Source organism: Montipora capricornis, chromosome 1 (genome assembly GCF_036669925.1).
Source record: "Montipora capricornis isolate CH-2021 chromosome 1, ASM3666992v2, whole genome shotgun sequence".
Taxonomy (NCBI): Eukaryota; Metazoa; Cnidaria; class Anthozoa; order Scleractinia; family Acroporidae; genus Montipora; species Montipora capricornis.
Genome location: NC_090883.1, coordinates 45,047,829 through 45,075,328, shown reverse-complemented (window position 1 = coordinate 45,075,328; position 27,500 = coordinate 45,047,829). Strand labels below are relative to the sequence as shown.

The window sequence follows — 27,500 nt, the reverse complement described above, 5'->3', positions numbered from 1 at the left end:
GTAATTTTCGCTTGATTTTTTTTCACCATGTTGTTCGCTGTCTGGCCTTAGGGAAGGTTCATCGTTTGACAGAGACTTATCCTGTGTGCTCCTTCCAGTGGTTAAATTTGTCGTCCTCAATAGCCGGTAACAAGACTTATGGCTTCCTTGGCATCTGCTCTGAACTGGTTGACACGAGCCACCTTGCTTATTCGGCAGGATTGGTCCATGCCTCTTTGATAGCATAAACTTGTGTACCTTAGCAACCAAAACTGCACGTAGGTCTTCCAGAAAGTTTGCTTGTGACATGTCACCTGTCCGTACTAACTATGATGCACTTCACCCACATTTCCTTTCTTATCTTTTTTAGTGACAATGGTAATAAAAAAATGTAATGTAAGAATTTATTACGAAACAATACAGTCTTCCTTATTTTTTAATTCTACAACCAAGCCCTCAAATTAAAGCTAAATCGTTTTAATAATCATTGATTCACTTGTAAGAGTTCTTTTACAATCAGTAAAAGAATAAAAATATCAATATTACTTCGTGGTTGGTTTGAGAGGAATATAACATCTCAGTTGTCAAGATGACAGAGAGTATCATTTCAAGGGAAGAATAGCAAAGTTTGTTGTAGCTGGTTGACTGTGTAGTTCAATCTTGTGAACCAGAGTCAAAACCATCAAATTTACCTTATCAACTCTGTTATTGAAGCAAATTTTACCGTTGTCAATTAAAGGGCCTACCCACTAGACCAAGAATAAAAAGTCACAAACTTAAGTCACGCCTGCCTCAGCTAACCTCAGACGGTGCTGACCTGCCTTATTCTTACTAATTTTTGTGCCTACGTAACGTGGTGAAGATTTTGGAGCCTTTTATCGCTATTTTTGATGGGAAAAAGACACTACGCGTCGTTAATTTCGCATTTTCGTGATTTTTTTAGTCTCGCAAAACCTGTTTCATTTTCTCAACACCTTTCCCACATCGGCTGTAGCAGCTTGGTAGCAGAACAAAACAAACCACTTTAAAATTGGAAGGAACACAAGTACCATCAAAGCATCATGACAACTATAACGGCAGTATACAGTGTTCTCAAACGAGGTTCCAGTGTACAGTAATTATATTGGAATGACCTTGAATAGATCTTTGGGTGGGATTTTTTTGTTTCAGCCAACACCCACACCCACTTTCGAAAATTTGGTTTAGAAACAGAGTCGATAATGTACAGTGACTACAGTAGAAGGATCCAAAAAGCTGACGTTTCTAAGGTTAGAGCAAATAAAGGGATTGTGGGTTGTGTATGGCATATATACAGACTAAGGAGGCACGCTTTTGGCGGGTACGTGGCAACGGGGAAAACAGGAATAAATTAATTGAAAGCGTTTGCTGATACCGTGGTGACTAAGGGTGCCGATTTGGAAGATGATTACGGTAATTGGAATATCGAGCGACAGGTCGGAATACGTACAGGTTATGTATGTATGTATGTTTGTATGTATGCAATACTGCAATACATAACGCTTTGGTGCCGATATTTCTTCTGCGTTTTGAATGAAATGAGTGGTTGTTGCAAAAAGATTCTACATGTTTCAGGATAATTTTGGATAAATTTCAAGTTATTTAGAATGATGATTTTTAATGCACTTCAGCTGTATTGTGAGCTGTTATGCCCTTTCATTTGTAATGCTGACTCAGGCTTGTAGGGAGAAGGGGGGGGGGGGGGGGGGGGTGCGATGGGTGTGCTCGCACTCCCCCACATCCTGCGGAGGTCCACTTTTTAGTTGACCAACAGAGCCATTATGACACAAGAGAGGCTCTCTTCACTGGCCTCTAACATACATTAATCTGGAAGAAGTTGTGGATTTTTTTACCGGCACGGTTCTGATATGCGTATGGACTCGTGAAAACACCCAAACCGTGCAATGAGGGGAGGGGGGGGGGGGGGGGGGGAAGGGTATTCAGTTCATGAGCCGTGATTGGACCCTTTTATTTCTCGTGAAACATTAATTTCTTTTTCCTTACATCGTGAATCATGATTTTATTAACTTGATTGAAGCGTTTTTTGTTTTGTGAAATGTGAATTTGTTCCTTACGTCCGTGAAAAAAAAATTATCTGCTACTTCATCTGCTACCATAAAAATGAAGAGCTAATCTGCCCCATTTCAGGACACAGCTAGTGGCTGCCGTACTGAATCCTTATCAACCCTGACTTCCCGTCAAAGGTCATAGGATTTGGGCATGAACCTACCCCCAGGTCTCTCTTGTAGGTTTCCACAGTCCCCAGGGTCTTGTGGGAATAGTTTCAATATGGCGGAGGTTTCTGAAGTCTTTGAGGTCACATGTCTAGTGACCTTCATACTCAATTTCTATATTTTGGATAAAGAACTGAAAGAAACCAAACAAAAGGTTCAAGAGCACAAAGAGAAGAACCAGAGGAGGATGAAGATGTTAGTTCCCAGGAATCGAGTTAAGAAATTGGAGGGATTAACAGAAAACTGAATTTTCTATTTATGGCTCCGATAACACGATCGGGACGTATCATAAGAATGACATTTACGGGTGTTTTGTGGCCATAAGAGGTAAGTCTAGGGTCTCAGTGTTAAGCTGTTCTCACCTCCGTGAAATAGCCAAATGTTTGTCCGTCATGAAAATGCGTTTTGTTTTCGCACGTGAAACGCGAAAAGCCTGATTTAGTTTATGTGAAACGTGATCTTTATCCATACCCCCCACCCCCCCCCCCCCCCCCCCCCATCCTGCAAGGTTTCTCACAGTTACTTAAGGTATGGAACCAATTTCGCTCCGTTTAATCAAATTTGGCCCAAAACAAATTCACAAAGGCACGATACAGATATGAGGAAACGAGCGGCAGTTGCATGCCTCGCTTTTTTAAGGCGAATTAGCTGGATACTGCAGTACACGTTTCTGCAAATGGCCGTTGTCTCCGATTTTCATCGAAAGAGGCAAGGTACAAATTTGACTGAGTTTCTTGGTAAGCATGTACAGCTCACAAAACAACCAGTCGTGGAAAAACGCCACGGGATTCCATCTTTTAGGGTTGCTCCATGGAGACACAATGCGGAACATGACATTCACTAGAGCGACACTAAACATTGTATTTTTCGTTTTTCACATCCCTTAGTACGCCAAGTAGGGCTAGTACGGCATTATCGTTGAATTTTTCGTTTTTCAATATCCCTTAGTACGCCAAGTACGGCTAGTACGACATTATCGTTGAATTTTTTGTTTTTCAATATCCCTTAATACGCCAAGTACGGCTAGTACGACATTATCGTTGAATTTTTCGTTTTTCCATATCCCCCTTAGTACGCCAAGTACGGCTAGTACGGCATTATCGTTGTATTTTTGGTTTTTCACACCCCTTAGTACGCCAAGTACGGCTAGTACGGCATTATCGTTGAATTTTTCGTTTTTCAATATCCCTTAGTACGCCAAGTACGGCTAGTACGGCACTGTCATTGCATTTTTCGTTTTTCACATCCCTTAGTACGCCAAGTACGGCTAGTACGGCATTATCGTTGAATTTTTCGTTTTTCAATATCCCTTAGTACGCCAAGTACGGCTAGTACGGCACTGTCATTGCATTTTTCGTTTTTCAATATCCCTTAGTACGCCAAGTACGGCTAGTACGGCATTATCGTTGAATTTTTCGTTTTTCAATATCCCTTAGTACGGCTAGTACGGCACTGTCATTGCATTTTTCGTTTTTCAATATCCCTTAGTACGCCAAGTACGGCTAGTACGGCATTATCGTTGAATTTTTCGTTTTTCAATATTCCTTAGTACGGCTAGTACGGCACTGTCATTGCATTTTTCGTTTTTCAATATCCCTTAGTACGCCAAGTACGGCTAGTACGGCATTATCGTTGAATTTTTCGTTTTTCAATATCCCTTAGTACGCCAAGTACGGCTAGTACGGCACTGTCATTGCGTTTTTCGTTTTTCAATATCCCTTAGCACGCCAAGTACGGCTAGTACGGCATTATCGTTGAATTTTTCGTTTTTCAATATCCCTTAGTACGCCAAGTACGGCTAGTACGACATTATCGTTGAATTTTTGTTTTTCAATATCCCTTAGTACGCCAAGTACGGCTAGTACGACATTATCGTTGAATTTTTCGTTTTTCCATATCCCCCTTAGTACGCCAAGTACGGCTAGTACGGCATTATCGTTGTATTTTTGGTTTTTCACACCCCTTAGTACGCCAAGTACGGCTAGTACGGCATTATTGTTTTATTTTTTGTTTTTCAATACCCCTTAGTACGGCTAGTACGGCATTATCGTTGAATTTTTCGTTTTTCAATATCCCTTAGTACGCCAACTACGGCTAGTACGACATTATCGTTGAATTTTTTGTTTTTCAATATCCCTTAGTACGCCAAGTACGGCTAGTACGGCATTATCGTTGTATTTTTGGTTTTTCACATCCCTTAGTACGCCAGGTGCGGCTAGTACGGCATTATTGTTGTATTTTTCATTTTTCAGTTTTCCTTAGTGCGCCAAGTACGGCTAGTACGGCGACTACTATTGACCAATTCTTAGTATGTTAATCAGCCGTATTAAGAACAAAAAAAGAAAAGGTTGTTCCCTAAACTGGGCATGGTATACCCAATACAGGCCAAACCCAAAGATTTTACCAGTTTGTTAAAATTTTTGAAGTTGATTCCACTACCGGTATATTCTAATGACCGATACATGACCATTCTGTTAATTTTATCCTTCCTATTTTTCCATATGAATGCAAGAAGGTTATTCTGAATAGCTTCAATAAGCCGTTCAGTAACAGTCAGCATAGAAGCTGCATACACCAATAGACCATTTTACAGTTCTGTGCTCAGTTACCTGGCCTTTGACTAAAACTGAGGCCGGAGTTGACCTTGCTTTGATACAAACCTAATTGCTTTTCTTATGTAAATAGAAACTCGTTAGCATTACAATAACATGATTTACATAAGAAAAGCAATGAGGTTTGCATCAAAGCGAGGTCAACTCCAGCCTCTCTTTTTTTCAAAGGCCTGGTAACTAAGCACAGAACTGTAAAACGGTCTATTGTGATACACATAAGGCCTTCGCAACAAAGACGTACCATATAATTATTGTGAGATCTCTTGAATGCCAAACATTTAATTTCGTTCTCATCTTACTCAGCTTTTCATAAATATTGGCAGCGAGGCATTTATGAGCATTATAAGATAAAATTAATGTATGCCAAGCAGTTTTATAGGTTCTTTAGTGCTCTTGAAACCCAGTATCCTAGACTTGCTATGCTTCATCAAACCAAACCCACATAGCTTTGGTTTTCTGTTTATTTAGTGTACATCCAGAAAGGGTTAGTGGGACAGTGGAGTGAAAAATACCCCCGGAAAGACGGTAAAGATTGAACCTGAAAACATCAACACCTAATGAGATTCCAAATAGAGTTTGGGCAAACAGTTACTTCATATGTGACATGTACTGCAGTATAATGGATTTCATCTTTCAGTATTGTGCCAAGTACTGCAGTTATATGGTTTTCCCTAACTTGCTTTCTTTTTGAACAGTTGTCCCTCTTCAATTCTACCTCTGGGTATCCGGTCATCTCGCCACCGGGGAGTTTTGCCACCTACCAACCCGCCACCAAGAAACCACCTCGTCACCAACCAACTTGAAGTCACCTCGACACCAAACACTTGAGTAAAGTAGTCGCGGTGAATTAGCTGTTCGAACGAGAGTAAAGGAGTCGAGGTGAATTAGCTGTGCCAAGAAGAGTAAAGTAGCTGAGGTGGAGTAGCTCTTCGAACGAGAGTTATGGGTTGCACCAGCGAACTTCAATGCGCGCGCACAGAGAATGAAACTGAATGAAGTAACTGTTTGCCCAAACTCTATTTGGAATTGACAAATCTCATTACATACATGTTGATGTTTTCAAGTTCAATCTTTACCGTCTTATTTTTCACTCCACTGTCCCACTAACCCTTTCGGGATGTACCGGTAATAAAAAGACTGGATGACTTGAGTAAAAAATTCAAAAATGGGAGAGGACTAGATAGCAGAGGTCAGGATACTTCAGGTACAACTCTATTGTGGAGTACGATTTCCCGTTCATGAAGTTTACCTTGGTTACAGTGCGGCCAATCTTTGAAAACAGCAGGGTCACTGATCATTTTTGCTACAACAGATGCTGCCATGGTGCTTGCTAAAGACATCCACTCACTACTTGATGGCTGGGTTTGATTAACAAAACTTGCCACGCCTTTTACTATTACCCACTCAACTTTTTCTTCATAGGCTGCAGCAAAAACACCTGAAGTTAAGGACAAAGGGAGTTAACATTCAGAGGTTTAAGGGAAAGGTCTTCCAGCAACTCTCTGTTGCTTCATACCTCGTAATCAATCCTTGGACCAGCAGCTTCATGTTCATCCGAGGTGAACAGAGAGACCAAATGTAAAAACTTCCTGGCTTTGATTTCTTTTAAGATAATATAGTTGTAACAATTAACTAATCTTGCACTTAACAGCCATTCTGTTCTTCTCATAAATTATGTATATCTATACAACTACATGTACCAGGGTTTTAGAAATATTCCTCAAAGTGACAATTCCTTCCATTCTAAAAACACGGTATAATTTGTATTACGTGTTGATTACCAAAACATAGTAAAATGAAACCTTCAACCTTGGAGATAATGCATTTCAATGGAAGCTGCCTCATTAACACATTAAAATAATCTTGGATATCACCTTTCTATGAACCTTCATTACATGGAAAAAACAAAATCAGCAAATACATAGCTTAATAATATTATTTCCCTGGAAAGCTACTTTGTAACGTTTTATTCACAGATACATGTAGATTAGAGAGGTAAAAGAATTTAATAATTTTTCATGGATTTATCTTAATACAAATCAGTTAAGGGTTTATTTCCATTCATCATTAAAACTATTACCTTCCCCTTCTGTCTCTACAGCAATTGCTTCTGGATATTGTTTTTGAAGATCAGCAACTTTACACCACTCTGCCAGGCTCAAAATATCACCATCACAATGTACTTTAACTTCCAATTCATCTGGATTTTCCAAAGGAGCAACCCACCCAAAGGGTGCATCTCTAACAAGATTACCAAGATGTGCACTCACGGGAATTTTGAATCCAGCTGGTGTTATCAACTTGGCAGATACAACTACATCGCCTAGTTTGAATTTATCTGCGCTTAAACCGCGGCCAGTCCCCACCCACAAACCAGCCTTTGGCATCAAGACACTGACTGCATTTTTTACTGCTGCTGACGATCCCCCTGGGACTACAGAACCTTTAGCACATGTCTGTAATGCAACCTTTAGCTGATTTTGATCAGTACCAATGTATCCAAAATATATCCAACCAACTTTCTTGTTAATGTAACTTTGGACAGGTTGCCCAAAAACGAGTAACAACTCAAGAACCCACAATCCTCCGCTGTCAGTAGCAAAATATCAATTGGCAGATCAACACTTCCCCAAGGTTTGCTGACAGTTTGAAGACCACTCAGTTTTGGTGGCTTGACTTTGTCAATGAGCTGTGGGGGCATGCCATAACAGTCTTCCAGGACAGGCAAACAAAGTTTCCCTTTCTTTCCACCTAAGATTTAAACAAAAAAAAACAAAGCAATATCCTTTATCATCTATTAGATTCTATATTTGCTATGAATTAATATCACTATTTTATCTGGGTTTTGGTTTCTCAAGATTGTTGAAATATTTCAGTTTATTGTTTTGAGAGTTAATATTTAATCTTTTTAGTGGTTTGTTTATCAACTATCTAAAAAAGGAATTTCCCACTTCCCTGGGGTCGTCTTTGAAAAATAGGGGTATGGGTTTAAAAAGGGATGGGGGAGGAAGTTACCCTGGTACTACGAAAACCACTGATCTGTGGAACATGTGGGAATTTACGTGTCTCTGCCCTGCCCACTTTCACTTGTAAATAGTTCAAATTCTGAAGAGGTATTGGCAAAACTGAGTGCATATGGAAGGCTCTATAATCGTGGAAAAGCTCTCAGAGGCTTGAGAATGAAGATTAAACAAGACATTATCAGAAAAGGGGAACACTTCACCACAGTTTTCTTTGTGGGACATTTTTCTGCAATTGCCAAAGAAAACAGAGATAAATTTTGAAAACGTGTTTTTCCATTGTTGTGGTTGTTATAGCACACCTTAAGCCTGTGGGAAAGGAATTTCATCGAAATGCTTAACAAAAGTGGGCGGGGCAGTGACTCGGTAATTTGGGCCCATTTCACAGATTGGTGGTTTTCGTAGCAAGTGGCCTGTCTCTTTCTTCGATCCACATCTCCCACCTCCCCTGTGTTTACTTGCACTTTACCTTCCATGCTGATCTTTACACCATCATCATCATCATCATGTTTCCATTAATAATATTGCTTTGAAAAATTCTATTAACGATCACCATCTTGTCAAGTCTTTTGATGATCATTCTGTCATGTAATATATCTCAAAGCCACCATTCAAGCATCCATGATTTGTCTTGTTAGTGTGTCCCTAAGTGAGAGGTGAAAAAGGAAAATAGAACTTGGTACCTCATGATTATATCAAACTTTTTCACTACAATGATCTTCCACAATATTAATCATCCCAACCTTGCTGTTTAAATTTCAGATACTTCCTGTATATTCTATGTTATGCATACTTGCATACACTTCATACAGGACATATAGTTTTAATAGCCCTTTTCACGGTTAGTTTTTCTCTTTTGCATTACTGTAACAATATAATCTAGCATATATGTGAGGCATTTCGGGCTATTTTATAGTTTTAACCCAAAATTGCCTCGCATTCACGTTAGATTACATTGTAATGCAAATGAGAAAAGCTAACCGTGAAAAGGGCTATTGTCTTGCAGTTGCCAAGGTCTATGCAGATGGCCTGATGGCTCACATAATAAAGCAGTGTGCAACAAAATTGCAATGAAACTCATCAACACATGAGCCTGGGGGAGGTGCCCGAGTTGAGGGTAAAGCCACCCTTGAGCTGCAACCAAGAGCAGCAAGTAACCATGATAACCCTGACAGTGGCATCCACCCAGGCACCATCACACTGCCAACCAATGCAAAAGTTAACCCTACAGGCTCTGAGCTTACCCAAGGGAGGGATCTAGGGAGGAAATAAAGAAGTGCATAAAATGATAGGTACAAACACGACAAGCAAAGCAAGTTAATTAATTTTTGATGCACAAGGCGAAGGGAATTTCCCAGCCCTGCCAACCCAAAGGGGATGCCCTGATTAAATGCCACTAATGCCCGCTGGCCAGCAAGGTCTTGAATATAACTTAAGCTTAAATTTAAGCCTGTTTTCTTTGGGCCTCTATTGCAATTTCTTTGCATGAGTTGTTGTTTCCAAAATTTATCACCTTAACTCTGCAGTTCAAATAAATTATGCGATATATTTCACATATTTTCTCTATCATCCATTCACTTTGTACAAGATGTAAAATGAACTCCCACCTAGTCAGCTCACAAAGGAAGTTGATAGCTCAGAGCAATTCAATTGCCTGCATGGTCATGGGTTCAAATCACATTCAAGTCTGGTACTTTTTTCAAGGCTTTTTTACAACTGCTTAAGTTGCTCATTTCACCACAATGATCTCTCTAAAAAATTTATCATATCACCTCACAGTTCAAATATACGATACTTCATATAATATTGTACATGTATTGTCTACCTAGCTTCACAATCATTGCAAAAAATGATTTCTTCTACATACCAATGACAACAATTAAGGAGCAAATTAAGTGGCTTTGACCTTTTTTATCACAGCTGGTTTACTGTATAAGTTATATTCACTGGGTGTTCAGGCCAGCAATGCCGTATTTTTTAATTTGCAATCAAAATAGAGTATTTGTTTAGGAAATTTCTGAACCAGTTGCACAACAAGGCTTCAAGCCCATGGTATAGAAAAAACCAGTAGCACTACCTGGAATACAAACTGTAGAAATTTCCAGAGAAGGCTAGGAATTTGTTTTGTCTAGACTACAACAGCAAAAGAAAATACCACTTAACACATTCATTTGGCTGTTAGTTGTTAAGTGGTTTCTCTTGCCCAGAGGAGTTTGTTCTTTCATTCAATGGAGATGTTTGCCTAAATGATCACAATAACTATATCATTTCAGAATTATGTGTTCTTGTGTTAAATAAAAAGTGTTTTGTGGGGTAGCATCTAATGAGTTTGCTTTAAATTATTACTGTTTTTGCATGTGGTTGTTAATAGGTGTAAGCAAAAACATATCTCACTTTGTCATAAAATTTAATACTGTACATTGTCTATTCAATAAATTAAATATAAATCACCCATATTGATCTACTGTGTTGAAAATATCAAAGACCTTCCGAATCACAGTTCCTGTAAAGATAACTGTCTTATAATGATGTTACAATTATTATTATTTATACAATTACACTAGAATCTAGGTGGACGTATACAAAACATGGACCCCAGGTCCATGGACCACCCCTATGGACCCGGTCCATGGACCCCTTCATGGACCCGGTCCATGGACTACCCCTGTGGACCTCCCCTCATTTTGCAAAGTTATACAAGCACAAAAATCTTTAGACCAAAGAGGGAAGTGATCTTCACACTTAGCTGGACAATTTAAGCAATTGTCTCTAATTATAACCACCAAGAAAATTCATCTGTGATGCCGGTGCAACGTTCTGCCAACTGAGTTTTGAAGCTTAACTCAGTTGGGAGCAGGTCAATTTGTTAGGCTCATTATTTTGTTCCAGTGAAGGATTCGATGAATGTAATAAACTTGTATTTGAAAAGCGGTTTATAGACGAAGCCCTTTGGAGCCACCAATAGATGGTATAATTGTCTATAACAGGCTATTGCTTAAATCGATTTATTTTTAGATTGAATTTCCCGCTAATGAGACTCCTGCAGGATCCCGATGACCAATCACAAGAAACTAACTTGACATCATAGTGTCACGAAACCACAATTGCCTTGTCTTTTTGCAGAAAAAGTAGTCTAAAAATAGATAGTACCTGTACATGGGCTCCTGGTCTGTAAAAACACCGTGACATAGGCTTAGTATGGGAGTTGTTCGCTCCTACAGCTGTAGTCATGGACTCCTGCTTCAATTTTCCAGGTAAGTGCCAGGATCACTTCTCTCTTTTGTCTAAAGATTTTTCTGCTTGTAAAACATATTGAGTTTACAAAATGAGGGTGGTCCACAAGGGTAGTCCATGGACCAGGTCCACAGGGGTGGTCCATGGACCTGGGGTCCATGTTTTGTATACATCCCATCTAGGTTGTTGCAAGACCCACAGCTGTCCATCCATCCATCAATCCTTACAGTGAGGCTTATACATGTAGGTTATACGCTAGATGATTTGAATAGTATACTAATGATTATAACATTACCGGTATTACAGTAAATTTAGTAATAAATACCGTAGTCACTATAAATTAACATTATGAATTATTATTGATATTATTACGTGTATTATTATTATTATTATTATTATTATTATTATTATTATCCCCTGTTATTATTATTATAAATTTATCACAAAATGAAAATTTCTTGTCTTTAAGTTACCTTGAAATACACGTATTACTGTATGCTCAGAATTTAGAATATTACGACTGAGTTACAAGTATCACAGAGAGAAAATAATTCTAACTTATTAATCTATTTTTTTATGATTTTCATTGCACACAACAGAATTTGTAATCATAATCATTACATTATTATTAAAAGATGGCTATGATATAACAAAACGCTTCTTTACATGTAGCATTTACTTGGAAATACCATTGTAGCGCAGAAGTACATGTGAGTTGAGTGGTGTTGTAAATTTCTAGGAAAAGTAATACGTAATAATTAAACCACAGCTTTTGTATGATCTCTTCTCTTGTTTTGCTTCTGCGTCCTTGAACTAAATCCAACAAACACATGGTCATCTGCGGGGGGTCCATTACAGAACAGGGGTCCCCAGGGGGGTACATGTAAGGTAATATATCAAAACAGTATTTACAACATCTCCCCTAACAAGATTCAATGAGCCTTTCAGGTTTTCTAACCACGTTTTTTTTCATCAACAAATTTATTGTTATTATTATTATTATTATTATTATTATTATATAAAAATTCTCAATTTTTTTGTTGTTGCATGATGGTATATTATCGAGCCATGGCTGCGAGTCATGCGAGCCAACGTGGCGAGCCATGTGAGTCAACATGCGAGTCACACAGTTTTTGAAAGCTAATTACTGTTTTAAAATGGGTGCTTGGTTAGACTTAAGGACGTTCGCGCCAATTGTTTCTGCGCATCCTTCCTGCGCACGCAAATGCACACGCCACGTCATACACGAGCGCGCGCGCTAAGTAATAAAATGAGAAATGATAGGGCAAAAGGCCATTGCTATAGCTTTGCCTGGATTTAACGCTCTTGGACGTTCGGTGACCCCTATTTTTCTTTCCAGAAACGGATTTTATTTACAATTATCTCCACGTTGTCCAAAAATGAACAAAAAATCAATGTGGGAAGTTAAAAAAATTTCAAGATTTCTGCTCACGGGACATCAAATCCTGCCATCTTGCGGCTGCAAGGCGCGTGAAACTGTGGTCGCTAAATGCGAACTTGATCTTTAAGGAACCTCTCCAGTTGACTAAATTCACTTAATAAGTCCACTTAAACAATATTTGGCAGAGAAGATTTCACTTTAAAGATTTAATTGCAATATATTTGGGTTTACAGACACTGGCCTTATTCGCTAACGAAGCCCGATTTTGTCACATTTTGGGTGTTTTTCCGGGCATGTTCTCTCCAAAACGAAGTCGGTGACCCCCCATGTTTTTTACATTTCTGACATAACTCATTATCTTACAGTGGTTAAAGTTTCAGAAAAAAATCAATGTTGAAAAATTTTCGCGCGAACGTCCTTAATATTACTGTTTATCAGCGCTATTTGAATTGGATGCTTAGGCTTAAATGTGAAATTCGCATGGCTCGCAGGGCTCGCTGGCTCACAGATTGTACAGCCCCTGAAGATGTTGCTGTTCACTGATGTTATGTTAATATATTGATAGCTATTTTCGCAAAAAACCTCTTGAATTTAGGTCTGCTCAATTACGTGTATTATTATATTTCAGTGGTGTTTTAGGTTCACAGTACCCCTTCCTTGATATTTTTAAGCCAAATCTTATTTATGGGAATGCAGTGAAGTAAAATGTGACCATGTATTTTTGGCTTTTTATTGTTAAAGTTTAACACAATTGTTACACAAACATATTTAAAAGTACATAACATGTATTGAACATTAGAGACAGGCAGTCGAAAATTAATTCATTTCCATTCATGACCTTCACTACATTTAAAAATAAATGTATAGCTACAGTTGTTATTATGTCTTTGTAAATTCAGTGGGCCCTGTAAATGCAACTCCGTTTGGTTGCATGCAGTTGCTAAATTTTACTCACTGATAATTATTATTATTATTGCCACAAAACTTAATTTACGGATTCTCTTTATTGTTGTGACCAACAGATATCATGGCAGCTGGTCCAGCAGCCTTATATTTGCTTCCTCAACGAGGGAAAACACCAACTTAATGCCCGTCTGTGTCGTCTTCTCATACATGTTGGAACTGAGACCCTTCGAAATATCTTTAATAGAATCCATTCTCCAGCTAATTTGCATGTGATTTTATCAAGTTCTTCAGCACATTTCACTACATTAAAGGATCTGCAAAAAAAAGGAATTCTGAATCCCACACTTTGGGGAAAGCTGTACCCTGCCACTGCCTCACACGTGTCATCAGCCGACTTTGATGTTACACTTCTGATGGTACTGCTGAGAAATATATGTGGTTTGAGTCCTCCTGGTAGCACTGGCAGCTGGGACAAGCTTCCTCCTGTCTCTGATACCAGCATGGAGGCAAATATAGTGAGAATCAAGTGGTATAGAAATGATGTCCATGCTCATGCCAGCAAAAGCTTCACTTGATGATTCAACATTCAATGTACTATGGCAGAATATCAGCAATGCAATCATGGGACTTGCATCTGGAACAAATGCCACTTTATATGCTACAGCCATCGAGAAAGTGAAGACTGAGTGCATGGATCCTGATGCTGAGGCTCACTGGCGAGATATTTTGGATGATTGGAAAAAATATGACGATAATACTGGAAGAACTTAAAGGTGTGATGCAGAAGTTCTTATGAATACCATCAGGCAATTTCTTGCTTGGAGACTTGAAGATTTTTTAGAGGTGACCCAACTGTTTTGAATGCTTGAGATTTCCAACTTTGGAACCCTAACACTACCGTAGCCTCATATATGATGTTTCTTGGGCTAACAAAGATAAACCAAAGGCACATTGCATTCTTGTTGCTGCATCTTGCTGTCCTGAATTCCTGAGTTGAAGTAACTCTTTTCAGAAAACACAACTCAATTTTTTTTTCTCAATTTATGTACAAAAGGGCTGGTCGATGTGGTGAGTTCATAGGGACGGGTTATTCATTAATGTGGTCCATGAACTGGGTTAGAAAGGATGGTCCCTCAGCCTTGGTTCATGGTGATGGCCCATGCACAAGTACCGCGAAGTGCGTGTGCGTTCATAAATGTATTGCAAATTTATTTCAGACGAAGTGCGCGTGCGTTCACCTTATTCACTGTTTTCCCGTGGAGGGTCACATTTATTCATCTCAAGAATTATTATGGGTAATTAATGAACATCAACAGTGTCAAGAAATCATCATAAAATAATATATTAGTAAGAACACGTCCAAAATTAGGGACCATCGCAGGGGTTGCAGCAGAGGGGTCGGACCAGTCGTAAGATCTCTGCCTTCCAACCCTAAGGTTCCGCGTTCCATTCCCGGTTCTGCCGAGACTGGAATATTTGTCCTCCCGCTAAAGTTCACTCAGCTTTCCATCCTTCCGAGGTCGGTAAAATGAGTACCAGCATGCATGGACTGCTTAGAAGCAGCTGCAATTTGCGCCTGTATATGCTTCCAGTCCGCTGGGGGTAAATTGATCATTGTAAAGCACCTTTGAGACGTATGTGATAAGGGCGCTATATAAATGCACCACTTTACTTCTTTACTTTCTTTACTTTTCAATAACTTTTGAAGTAGATGCCCGGGATATTCAATGTAAGTGGCAGTCAATATATCTTGTCTTTTACAAGGGTTTGAGTGAAAATAAAGGCAGAATAACCAGTAGTGAGAAGGAAATTTATGACAAACAGACGGCGGTATGCCGCCAGTGACCGGCTTCTAATAAAACCCCTCGCCACCTGCTGTTGTGTCTGCATGTCCTCCATAAAACTCAGATAGAGCTTTACTGTCCAGACCCCTTAGTGTCAGGTCCCAAAAAGATTAGTCTAAGAGAAACCACAGGGAGGCTAGGATAACCTACTGTATTTCAGACCCTGTGAAGATTTATATCTCGCCACATGACAAAGAAACAAAACAAATAAAAGTACTTACAGCTTGACAAGTAATAATTTAAAAACTCATAATATTATTTAACAGCTTGGATATGAAGGTAAGCCATATAGAAAGCATTTTATTTTGCTGTACAAAAACTAAATAGTGTCACGTGTTGAACTACAGGTCATTTGTGACACAAAAGCCAGATAAAGACTGCAGTGTCAGTTTCCAAACACAAGAAAATTATAAATGACTCTCAAGTTAACTCTAAATTGCCGAAAGTAACCAGCACTTGAGCAAAACTCCTGCTTAGATTTTGCGTTTGCAATAAATTTACAAGTTTACAAGAAGAAGAAGGCATTTGCATTTCCACAATTTGGCAGCTGAGTTTGCACTCATCTCACAGTCAGAGTTTTCCTTTCATTTTCAATACCTGAATTTCTTGTTTGTATGAAAATCAGTATGAGGTTAATTTGCACAAAGTTTGTTTACAGTATTTACTGGAACTTGCATAAACAACTCATTGACATATAATTAAAGTCTACTTTCATTTTACAGGGTGAAGAGAAAATCTTAACTAATCAAGCATAATGTCCCACTTACGATGAAAAGTGATGCAATCAGTAAAAAAGTGAGTGAGTGAGTATTTATCCCCCCAATATGCACCTTTAATATATACGTAATATGGCAATTAACCATGTCATCAATAAGTTAAAACCAATATATTAAAGTTGAGATTTTTTATGTAAATTAACATACCTTGTAAATCCTGCCCTGCAAGTTTCCTCTTCTTCCCAAAATCTGTCACAAATGCTTTGTGTATTTCATGGTTATACGCTTAAAAGGTTGAAAGATGAAAACACAATTGTCATTGAATGGTACTGAAATAATAAAGTAAACTGGAATTTGTGGTTACATCTTTATAACCATCATCATATCCTTGCCAATACATTGTAGTTCTATCAGGATTAATCTGAGTGTTTCCTATATATTCAAAATTCTACACTTTTTTAAAAGCTGTATTAATTTTACCTTAAATCTGGCACACTGAACATCACATAAGGAAGTAGAGAAAAAGAATGATTGTTTTATATATTACCTTAATTCTAACGAGTCTTGCAAATTTCTTCTTTTTCCCACTAAATCCTTAAAGCTACATGTAACAAATTATTTCTTATAAGGAAACTGAATGACAAAAGGTATTCGTGTCACTTACATGTAAAAGATAATTTATTATATAGATATTGATGAAATACCAGGATTTCTCCTTTTACTAAAAAATCATATCTTCACCGCGCGCAGTGAACGTATCATTTTTATCTTTCACGTGTGAGGATATCGCTGTCGTCATGGTAACGAACACGATTAGCCAATAAAAGGCGAGCTTCCTCTTCATTGTACGATACTTTTGTGCTTAAATATAATTCTTCTCTACTACATTAACATTTTTATTGCAAATTTTACATTATCATGATTTGTTTTTCATAACTTTCATATCTTGTTTCATGTTACACAAGATGCGTGTTTTAGTGGTTGGTAAACAATTTTTCATCATTTCGAAAATGAATAAAACAAGTTGTTTTAAGTCTAGACATTTCATCAATATATATATAATAAACAGAACATTACATGGCCGCTTGGGGATACGAATTTTCTCTTCTCGTGCTGAAAGTATCTCTCACTCGTGAGAGATACTTGCAGCACTCGAAGATAAAATTCGTATCCCCGCGCGGCCATGTAATATCCTCTATATATTCTAAGAAAATTGAAATATACATGTAAGGCCTAGAACACTAATAATAGAACAACATTAATAACATAATCATACTAGGAAAAATCATGATTAATTTGTTACCATAATTATATTATTATTATATACATATACATTGTATAGTATAGCTAATACCTTGATCGTAACAAGTCTTGCAAGTTTTGTCTTGTTTTCCAGTAAATCTCAAATAAGGTCTAAAAAAAAAATGTGAATAATTATGTAAATCCAAGGGGTGATTCTTCAGTAGAACCATTGTTTTGCCTTTTTTCAAAATTGTAGGAGAGCTTAAATGCCTAAAGAGATTCCTAAAAATTAAAATGAGCAGTCCCTTCAGAAGAGAAAGCTTGTCTGGGTTTTCCTCATATGAGAATTTCAACAACCACGTTAGTAAGAAAGAATGATGTAATGCAGAGGATGGTATGTTCGACAATACGTAAAACTTTGGAGGGGATGAGAAGGAGTGACAAAACAACAACAGCAGAAAAATTCTAAAGCAAAACACTGTATTCTAGTGCATAATAAAGATGGGGCCAATAGAGTGGCGGTTGCCAAAACCACGATCGGATCGGATCAGATCGGATCAGATCTGATTGGATCGGATCGGATCGGACCGGACCGCACCGGACCGGATCGGATCGGATTGACAAAACTCAGACCGAATCAATAACACCAGAGAACGTGCTCAAATTCTGTGCCTAATTTCTCCCTCGTGTAGTCGTCTCCTCATTTGTTGAGACTCGTCGATATGTTTTTTCCAAAGGTGATTACAGATTCCGAAGCAGAATTATGAAAGATATGATGTGACGAATTGACTGCGTACACAACGGTCTTCTTTTTCCAACATGAAAACTGACGACAATTCTTTACTTTACCCTAGTCCCTTCTAATTGTACAATGGCCTGATTTAGCAACAGAACGGAAAATTATGTCAGGTGATGATGGCGCGCCCAGCAAAAATAGAATTAAAAGTAGAATCCCAACTATTCTGCGGGCTCTCCTTTCGACTCAACTGACGTTCCCTTTCTGTTGCTAAATCAGGCTATTGTGCAATTGTCAGGGACTGGCCGGCGCGGCGGCCGGGGTAAAGTAAAAAATTGTTGTCACTTATCATGTTTAAAGACCATTGCGCATGCAGTCAATTCGCTGTGTGACGAATTGACATCAATATATTGATGTCAATTCGTCACATTGTATCTTTCATAATTCCGCTTCGGAATCTGTAATCACCTCAGGAAAAAAAAAACATTTTGACGAGTCTCAATAAATGAGGAGACGACAACAGAAGAGAGAAAGGCACAGAATTCGACTTCTCCTGTCTTCAGCATGTTGTCTGGTGACCATCTACTTTTTTCAGGGATTTTGTTATCGATCCGGCCCGTATTTTGTCAATCCAATCTGATCCGGTCCGGCCCAGAAGAGCGCAAAAACATTCACAAATCGCAAAAATTGTCATCAGCGGGATTAAAGAGTCAAAATCAAAATATTTGAAATGAAATTAAAGCGTATCACAGACAATAAAATATTGACGAACGATCTCACGCATGTGCAGGCAAATAATCATAATAAAACTAGAGGCCATACTGACCTTCACTGAGGCTCGGAAACCAATGGATGTTTCACTGATGAATTATGCATAAAATATCCAGCTATGCTAGTCATGTATGCACTGACTTCAAATGTCTGTCAACAAAAGAATTTGAGTCAAATTATAGTGCTTGATTTCCTTTAGGTTTCTCCAGATTGCTTCAATAATCACCGTGATTTTGTGTTACAAAGTGGTGTGATAATAGGACTTAGTATTGATTGATGGCCTTCAGAGTTTGTAATTATGCTAAATCAAACATTAAGCATTTCACTGGAATCAAGCCAACTGACTAAACGATTACTCTATCTCTACCTGAACATACACACAACTGTGAAAACCTATTACAATGTGAGGACAATTAAGCTAGAATTACATACGGTAAGGGTCAAGACCTGCCAGAAAACAAAAGAGTAATCAATTGGGCGTAAAAGCCACAAGATTTTCATACATGCAGGGCCACAGCGATTTCCAAAAAGATACCATAATGCAACCGGTCAGGTTTCTTTAAAGTCAAAAGACTAATCCTGAAGCTTGAAGTTACATCAAAAATAGGAAACAAATTCCTAAAGTATTTCATTTTGTTAAAGAAATGTCCCTTGATTTGTATTGTTTCACTCATCTATTCACTAATTAGTTCAATTTCTTCTTTGAAGCATCCATGTATTGGAAATTTAGTAGTTCTTTTTTTTGTGGAGTCTAAAGATTGACATTTTTCTTTGTGTTTGTGAAGTAGTTTAATTTTCTCCTATGTACCATTAATTCTCAAGATTGGTAATTTTATTTACGTATGCAACATAATCCTTAATTTTTTGTAGTATCCATTGTTGAATATTTCTTTTTAGCAACAGGTTCCAAGTTGTCACAGGTATGATGAACTGAACAGAGCCTTTAATTGACTCTATAATGACCTCTGATCATTCTAATCAGAAAAACTTGAACTCTACGAGGATAATCATTCTCTAAACTGCCTTCGATCTAATTGACCTTTAATTTATTAAAGCAATATACTTTACCTATGGAGCTCAGTGTGATTTTTGTAATGTAACATGAGCAGGTATTCCACTGCTCCAAAACCCAGTTGGCTAATCTCTTTCCTCGCGTGTTAGGGCTTCTGCAAAAGCAGGAATCTGGACTTCAGAACCGGAATGAAAACCAAAATAAGAACATGGAAGGTCGATGATATCCAGTTGTTTTATTTGAGCTGAAAAAGTGAATGTCATATTACACGCTTTTAACTGCAAATGGATATTGTTGTGACAAAAAAAAGTTGTACCACTAACGTCACTCCTGTTTTCAACAGGTTAAGTTACAAGATGATTGACAGGGAGACTCCTCCTTGTCCCTTGGTACCGTGGGAGCGAAGTTGTTACTAAGGAGTCCAGAAAAGAAAAGTACGACAAAAGAAATTCACCTTATGAACCTCGCCTTCCAGATCTCGCGAAGGGGTTTCAATAACATTTATATCAGGTGGGTAGTTTAAGTGTTGCAAGCCGGTAGATTAATTAATTGCCTTTTTGATCTGATTCAAAGCGTTTGCATAGAAATTCAAATTGCAACAGTTTCTAGACATCCTTACACACACGTTGCAAAGAAGTTGTGAAGAATTTTCGAATTTTTTTTATGGATTCCAGCCACATTTCTTGGTCGTTCATTTCTTTTTCTTCTTGCAAAAAAAATTGTGAAGAATTTTCAAACTTTTTTTATGGATTCTTTTTCAGGGATGGTCTGAACAAATTCACACAAGATTTTGATGAGACATTCCACCAGTAAACTCCTTTCACAAACTTGACACACATCGTTAAAAGATTGCTCCTTTTTTGGGTACGGTGTTTTGGTCTCGCACTTCCCTCCGCCTTGAGAGGTCTTAAAAATGATGGCACGGTAAAAAACATTCCTGTGTGGCCCAATTTTCTTGTGAACGTCTTTGATTACATGTAGATGCCACTTGACAGTTAGAGATTTTGCAGCTGCCTTATGTATGAATATTAATTTAGGGAGTTCTTTCACGCGCCCCCTCCTCATTCTTCCGACATTCTCGCTTTCCATTCTCCTTCCCCTTCGAACACCTGCCACACAGGCTATGGTGCTCACCTTTCCCATGTTTCTTCTTGATCTCCAAAGCGGCGAGATTTGCAAGGTGAGGTTTGCAGTTGTTTACTATAACATTTTATTCCAATAAATACATATGAGGTGAATTTCTTTTGTCTTTTATTTTTCGTTTATGGACTCCTTTCATCCATGGCTTCAGTAACAACTTCGCTCTCACGCCACAAAGGGACAAGGAGAAGTCCCAACGTCGATCATTCTCGTAACTTAATCCCTTTAAAACAGGAGTGACATGAGTGGTACGAACTTTGTTGACACAACAATATCCGTAAAAATCAATTTTGCAGTTAAAACTGTGTAATATAAGAGAATAACAACAAAACCTGGAAAAAAAAGACCCCCTGTTCCCAGCCCCGACCCCGACCTTCCCTACTTCTCAGCAGCATTCCACTTACTCATGGTAACTTTTAGTCGTCTTGGTAAGAACGAAGCATTGCATTTCCACTGTGCACTTTCGATTTCACCAAAATGGTACTTAGATCCACTTTCAATTTGAATATTTGTGTACCGGTATCTTTTTAATTAATCGTACGTTTACTACAGTGTACAGGAAATAAATTCATCTTGTTTGTCTAGAGTCCTGTACACACATACGGTGAACAAAACCTTAATGGCTCGATCGACAAGCAGATGATCTCGAGAGCTCGTTTGGAATGATTTCCGCACAGGTTCCTACTTCATTATGCATGCAGGGAAAATTATAATCATGCATTCGCACTATTGTTTTGAAGAACAATACGTACGCCCAAGGATATAGAATATATACATGGTCCGTTTGTTTTGTATATGAGAATCTCAACTGTGTTTACACAAAGATTTCTTGAAATCCACTTCTTTCGCTTATTTTTAATATTGGCAAATTGCTAAAATTGCAGGAAAAGTGCAAAAATTACATTGAAAACGCTTGATTTTCCATATTTCAGTCAGAAATTCAACCAATTTTTTTGAAGTCCATAACAAGAACAAAAAAAGCGCTACAGTCCCAAAGTGTTGATGAAGAAAAACTCGTGCTGGAACAGATACGCTTTACGCCAAGTACTTTGTTATGACTGTCTGTTAAAAAGACCCAATTAGAATACTACATAATGTTTCTAGAACATTCTATGACAGGAACTGGAAAATCAGGTTTTTATCTTACCATTATACAAGCAGTTTCTACTTACCAGAGTTCTCTTCAGCTTTCGGTAGAAATTAAAGTTCAAGTTGCGTTTGAAGTCTTGTTGTGCTCACATACATTCGTCAAGCTGAATTTTAACACAATGGAGGTCTATTATTATCGCTATTGTTTTGTTGAAACAAAGGACCGTATGAATGATGAAGGAGGGAGCTGTGTGGAAATCTTGCCGCACGTTTCGTGCAATTATATTAGAGATTCTATTACGAGGACGAGATCTAGTACGAGATTTGACTGCCCGTTTTCAGTGAAAATACTTAAAAGATTAATAACCCATGATTAATCTTACTCTTTGTTAGCAGGATAGGTTGCTCAATTGTTCTTAATGCTGGAAAAAAATGCCCAAACTGCTACGACGACATTTATGCAAAACGTCGTACTAAAATGCATGACGACAGTATCACCTTTTTCCCGCCAAAATGAGGCTGGTTTGCGCGCGCTCACTGTTGTTCTAAGAGAAAATCTTGTACTCGTAGTCGTTCTCGTCGTAGAATTTAAAGCTCTTGGTTGCTGCGTTCAATACAACGTAGATAATACAACTTTCATTGTTCAGTGTCAATTCACTTTAACCAATCGAGGTCGATTGATTAGAGAAGAAATGAAGACACGAAGAAAGAAACAAGGAAATCAAAATTAAAATGATTACGAAGCACTTTTGGAGAATGACGGCCAATGAGTCTGAATGCTAATGCTAAATTTTTATACTTGTGTTAAGACTACCAATTTCTTGTTCTCGGCACATATGCCCACACTTCAGTAAATCACTCACGCATTATACTAAAACATGCTCTAAAAGCAGATGCTGCCAAGCAATGTGAGATAAGAAAACGAGTTAGGAAAGGAAATCAACCGGAAATTAGCATTTTTAGAGAAATCGCTTACAAATCTGGGAGTCTGAATAAGAAGCAAGTATTGACACGACAAACCGTATTCATGGTACTTAAAACCTTTAAAGTACTTTGTACAGCACTTACCTATTAAACTAAATGGAATATTCCTCTACTAACTATGGTGCAGGCTTCCCTCGCAACCACTCTTCGGGCTTCGTCACGCGTTCCTTCCCGACCAGCGTCTGCTGAAACGAGCCACACACATTCTTTTCAGCCCTTTCCCTTTGTTAACTAACTGTCATCTGGAAATCACAGGAACCAATCGGCGCTGTGTAGATTGCTTCCCTGGGAGCGTAAATGCGTCTTTGGATGAATCATGAAAGAGAAAACCTTTCAAAAATATTACTGAGAAACATTAATTTTGTTTCCTAGATGGGGTATGCGTTTGCACTCTCGTGACTCAAAAATACGAGTGCTTAGCAAGGGTATGATGTCGTTTAATTTAAAATTGAAAGCGCCGTGGAACTATATAACATATGATTTAATGTTTTTGTGTTGCGAAGCGATCCTTCGTACTCAGTGTTTCTTCGATTTGAAAAATAAGGCAAACCTTAAATCTGCTCAACCGAAGAACCACAAGAAATGGGGTTATTCAAACGAAATTATGATATCAATCTCAAGGGAACGCAACAAATAGCTTTGAATCACACGGGAGCAAAATGTTTCAACAATACGAATTCTACCGTATTCATTCTGTGAAGAGCCGAAAACATCTAAGTCAAAGCATGAAATTTATACGCTTCAGTTTTTCTTTGATAAGAATTTAAGTCAGCGATTTTAAATGCCCAACACACGAAGCTCATTGATCCTCTTGCAGTGACTGTACACAAAATTTCTCAGGGTCTAAAGTGGACTTCCAGAATCTGAATGTCCGTTGTGATTGGTCAACGTAAATTCCGGCTCGTTTCAGCAGACGCTCGTCGGGGAGGAACGCGTGACGAAGCCCTAAGGCTGTTTGCGTGGGAGGAAGTGGGAGGCTACCATGCAGAACCAGAATATTACATGTAAATGGGCCATTCTTCAGTTGTTTGCTCAGCGACCTTGCCCATAAATGGCTGCGAGGCTGCCGGTGACCTACATTACAAAAGCACGAAGGTTTGTGGGAGTAAATTGATGGTTGCTTCGTCGTGTTTTGTCTGTGAGTGGAAAGATTTAAAAGTTACTAGTCCCCATGCCAGTCGCTGCCCACTCGCGCCAAAACCATCGTACTCGCGAGTGTTCAGATAATCCTACGCAGGCAACAAGGTTTCTATCAAAACAGGGTCACCGGTAGCCTCGATTCCATTCTTAGGCCAGGTAACTTGGCTACAACCGTTAAATATAGTCACGAGATAAAAAAAAATCACTTTTGTACTCCCAGTCGCCCGCTCGTGAAAGGAACAGCGGGGCGCTCGCACTTCTAGGCTTTTATAGATTGTGCTAGTAAAAGTAGCATATTATGCTACTAGCATTGGCTATTTTTTGCCCAAATTATTACGCTCAGATTATGCTCGTTTTTTTCCGAATTATGCCATTTTTTCTTTAGGATAAAGGTCATTATGGATAGGATATCATGCTCTATCAGTGGAAACACTTCATTTTACAATCATATATCTGTTTTTGTTTGGAACAGTATGTTTGTCACGCACATATTTTAACAAAAATTTTCATGTAAAACGCAACTACTCAATCCTGTACTATGATAAATAAACTATGCACGCTTACATGCGCCCATATGTGCATGTGTATTTATGTCCGATACTTAACAATTATTCCATGAGCGCGCGTTGGATACGAGATGGTAAAAAGCTAGAGGCCCGTAGCGCCGATTTGGCTATAACTAGTCTCGCATCCAACAAGCGCGAATGGAATAATTGTTGTAATTAAATTCCTTAAACTCCGAAAGTTTGGAAGTACGAAATACGAGCGAAAAAAGCGAGAAAATCCGAGCGAAATCGAAAAAACGTGATGAAGATGCGATCTGGTGTTATACCTTGAGGTCAGAGAGATGCAGGCTCCGCACAAAAACATTTCTTACCTTTTCGAGTACTTCTCCACGTCGGAATTGATCCAAACTTTCCACAAAAACGTTTAGCGCCATCATTTGCCATAAAAGGTCAAACTAAGGTACAGTATATGAGCTGATAACTGAGATTGAGTATTAAACCAATCAGAGCAAGACAAATGCATTAACCAAGGTTGAAAATTTAATAAACACTGTTATTCTCATGCAGAGTTTATCAGCCCTTATTACATTATAGCATCACGCTACGCACTTTTTTGGTGTCTCAAGCTCCTCTTCTATTGTATTTTGCTTTCGTTCTCTAAGGCAACGGTCCCTGGTTATGTTTACTGGTTCTGGTCACTGGTTTTCCGCAGAGACCTGCAAGTTATCGGGTGGCGTAGCTGACGTCTTGTGCAAGCGTGCAAATGATAGGTACTGGGACCAACACCATCTACAGACTGCCACAGCCAGACTGTCACCCTAGTAGAGAGGCCCTCCTTCTGTAAGTAAACGGTAATTGTTGCTCGAACTTTGAACAAAAATGGTCTCAGTCTCATCAATATATACCGATTATGCTAGCAGTAAAAAACATGCTAGTTTCCTCAAATTATGCCAAAAATTATTCTAGCACAATCTACAAAAGCCTACGCGCTTCGGGGTTGAAGCCACTTGCCACCAGTTTCCCGTGCTTGTGCTCCACTCTCGCTAACAGTTTTCGCTAGCTTTACAGAAAAGCCTGGGGAGAAGGCAGACTTTTGCAGAGAACCGCACTGGATGAGGTGTCAAGTCTGCAGGAGCTTTGACTGAAGCTTTGCGCTACGATAAACAACAGTTATTGCTAAAAAGCAGTCGAATATTGCTTAACCTGTTCTCAAGTGCAGTCCCCTTCTTTCCTTTCAGCGATTTTATTGTTTTTGTGCGAGCTATTTGCAATTGGTCGCCATCTTTGATGTACGTCAGGAAAAGAGCTCCCTCCCCCTCATACCTTCTACATCGTTCCAGTCCACTTGTAAAAATCATACTAAGAAATATTCATCGTCCCCCGTTGAGTTCGAATTTCCCTCCACTGTAAGCTAGTTGAAGATCGTAAGCTAAATCTCTACGACTTACCACACGCTTTGTTTGTATCAGTGCGCGCAATATGCGAGGAGCGAATAACTTGCCGCGTGGGAGGGGTGCGAGACTTATAGAGGAGATACGAGTAGTCAAGGGATTAGTCAAAAATAGTTCAGGGGCCGATTAATCTCTCCCTCTCAGGATAGAAAGTAGCACAGGGACCCTAAACTGAGTTTTTTTCCCTGTACATATCTTACAAATACGCATGCGTTCTGGTAACGTGCTTACCACATTTATCACACACAGGGCAAATTCACTGAATGATGATTGTCTGAGACGGAGGGCATTTTTCCTTAATGAGTAGTTAAGGGGTTAATTAATCACAAACGAAGTTTGAAGTTTTTCTATTTGTGTGTTAGTTAGTCGAAATAACGGTTTGAGGAGACGTTCAGAGGAGATAATTGGGTTTGCTCTCCGGGATGCTAAGATGGCTATCCTTAAGGTTCGAAGCATCACTTTTAAGGTACCGTCCCCGATGAGTTTAGGTGACCTGACGACTGGCGTACAGAAAGAAATTGAGTCTAGTATAACTGTGTTTCAAGATGTTAGCGGTGGAAAATACCTGCTAGTTTTCAAGTGAAAGTGCTACCGAAGCGTTTATTGAAGAAGGCCTTGACGTCAGCGATGCTCATATCACTTGTCGTCCGCCACACGCTCGTGTTACGAATGTTAGTAATATGGGTTTACGTTCGTACATTGACGATATTGATTGAAAGATGCTTCACCTCAATGTGGGTAGATCAAAGGAGAGGTCATACGTTTGAAGTAAAAAGCAGACCACGAGCTTGCCAAGAGTAGAGAATGGTAATCGTTTCGTTAAAATGCTGCTCGAGAAGGAGACTATACCGTACTCACTGCGCATTGGTGGAGAATGGTGCAGAAATAAACCATAACAATCAACAACTTATGTGTAATGAGTGCCATCAAATTGGCCATACTAGTAATCCTTACCCAGAAATCGAGTGTAACGTTTTGATACGCAAGGAGAAGGGTCAAATGTCGTACAGAAAAACGAACTGAGGTTGTATACAGACGTTTACAGAGCCTTCTAAGAATCGCAATCCCGTTCAAAACCCTGCTGTTGGAAAGTAAAGTGGCGCGATTGTGAAAGCAATTTACCTAATGTGGATCCTGATAATGCCAAGGACGTAAATAATGCTGAAGCAATGGACATTGATCGTAACGTTTAAGGTTGTTAAACGACATCTTTCGGACTCGGATACCGATTTCAAAATAGTAATTCGCCGTCAAAGGCTCCACCCTGTACCCAATTTGGCTAGATCCAGACAACGGGACCAAGAGAGTGAAGATAATAGAAAAACATCGTCTGACTCGTCTTGATGTTTACTCTCCGGGCAGGATCTGCTATGGCTCGTTCGTTGTCTGTCCCCCTTCTCTGGTTCCCTAATGACCATTTTGACAAGTATTATTGGCCGGGGTTCACGCTCTACTGATCGACGT

The 27,500-nt window shown here is 38.9% G+C and overlaps 1 protein-coding gene across 1 annotated transcript in view; it reads right to left on the bottom strand.

Annotated features, from left to right (window-relative positions):
• Positions 1 to 23,213, bottom strand: part of LOC138046072 (NLR family CARD domain-containing protein 3-like) — a 41,657-nt gene extending 18,444 nt beyond the window's left edge. The window contains exons 1-9 of the mRNA XM_068892754.1: positions 23,024 to 23,213; positions 22,039 to 22,119; positions 19,783 to 19,970; positions 18,770 to 18,864; positions 17,320 to 17,378; positions 16,173 to 16,250; positions 8,333 to 8,508; positions 6,924 to 7,594; positions 6,093 to 6,281 (exon numbers count right to left, since the gene is read on the bottom strand). Coding sequence (XP_068748855.1) covers positions 6,093 to 6,281; positions 6,924 to 7,230 — 496 coding nt within the window. The 5' untranslated portion in view covers positions 7,231 to 7,594; positions 8,333 to 8,508; positions 16,173 to 16,250; ... (3 more) ...; positions 22,039 to 22,119; positions 23,024 to 23,213. The remainder of the gene's footprint in view (positions 1 to 6,092; positions 6,282 to 6,923; positions 7,595 to 8,332; positions 8,509 to 16,172; positions 16,251 to 17,319; positions 17,379 to 18,769; positions 18,865 to 19,782; positions 19,971 to 22,038; positions 22,120 to 23,023) is intronic.
• Between the last annotated feature and the right edge of the window lie 4,287 nt (positions 23,214 to 27,500).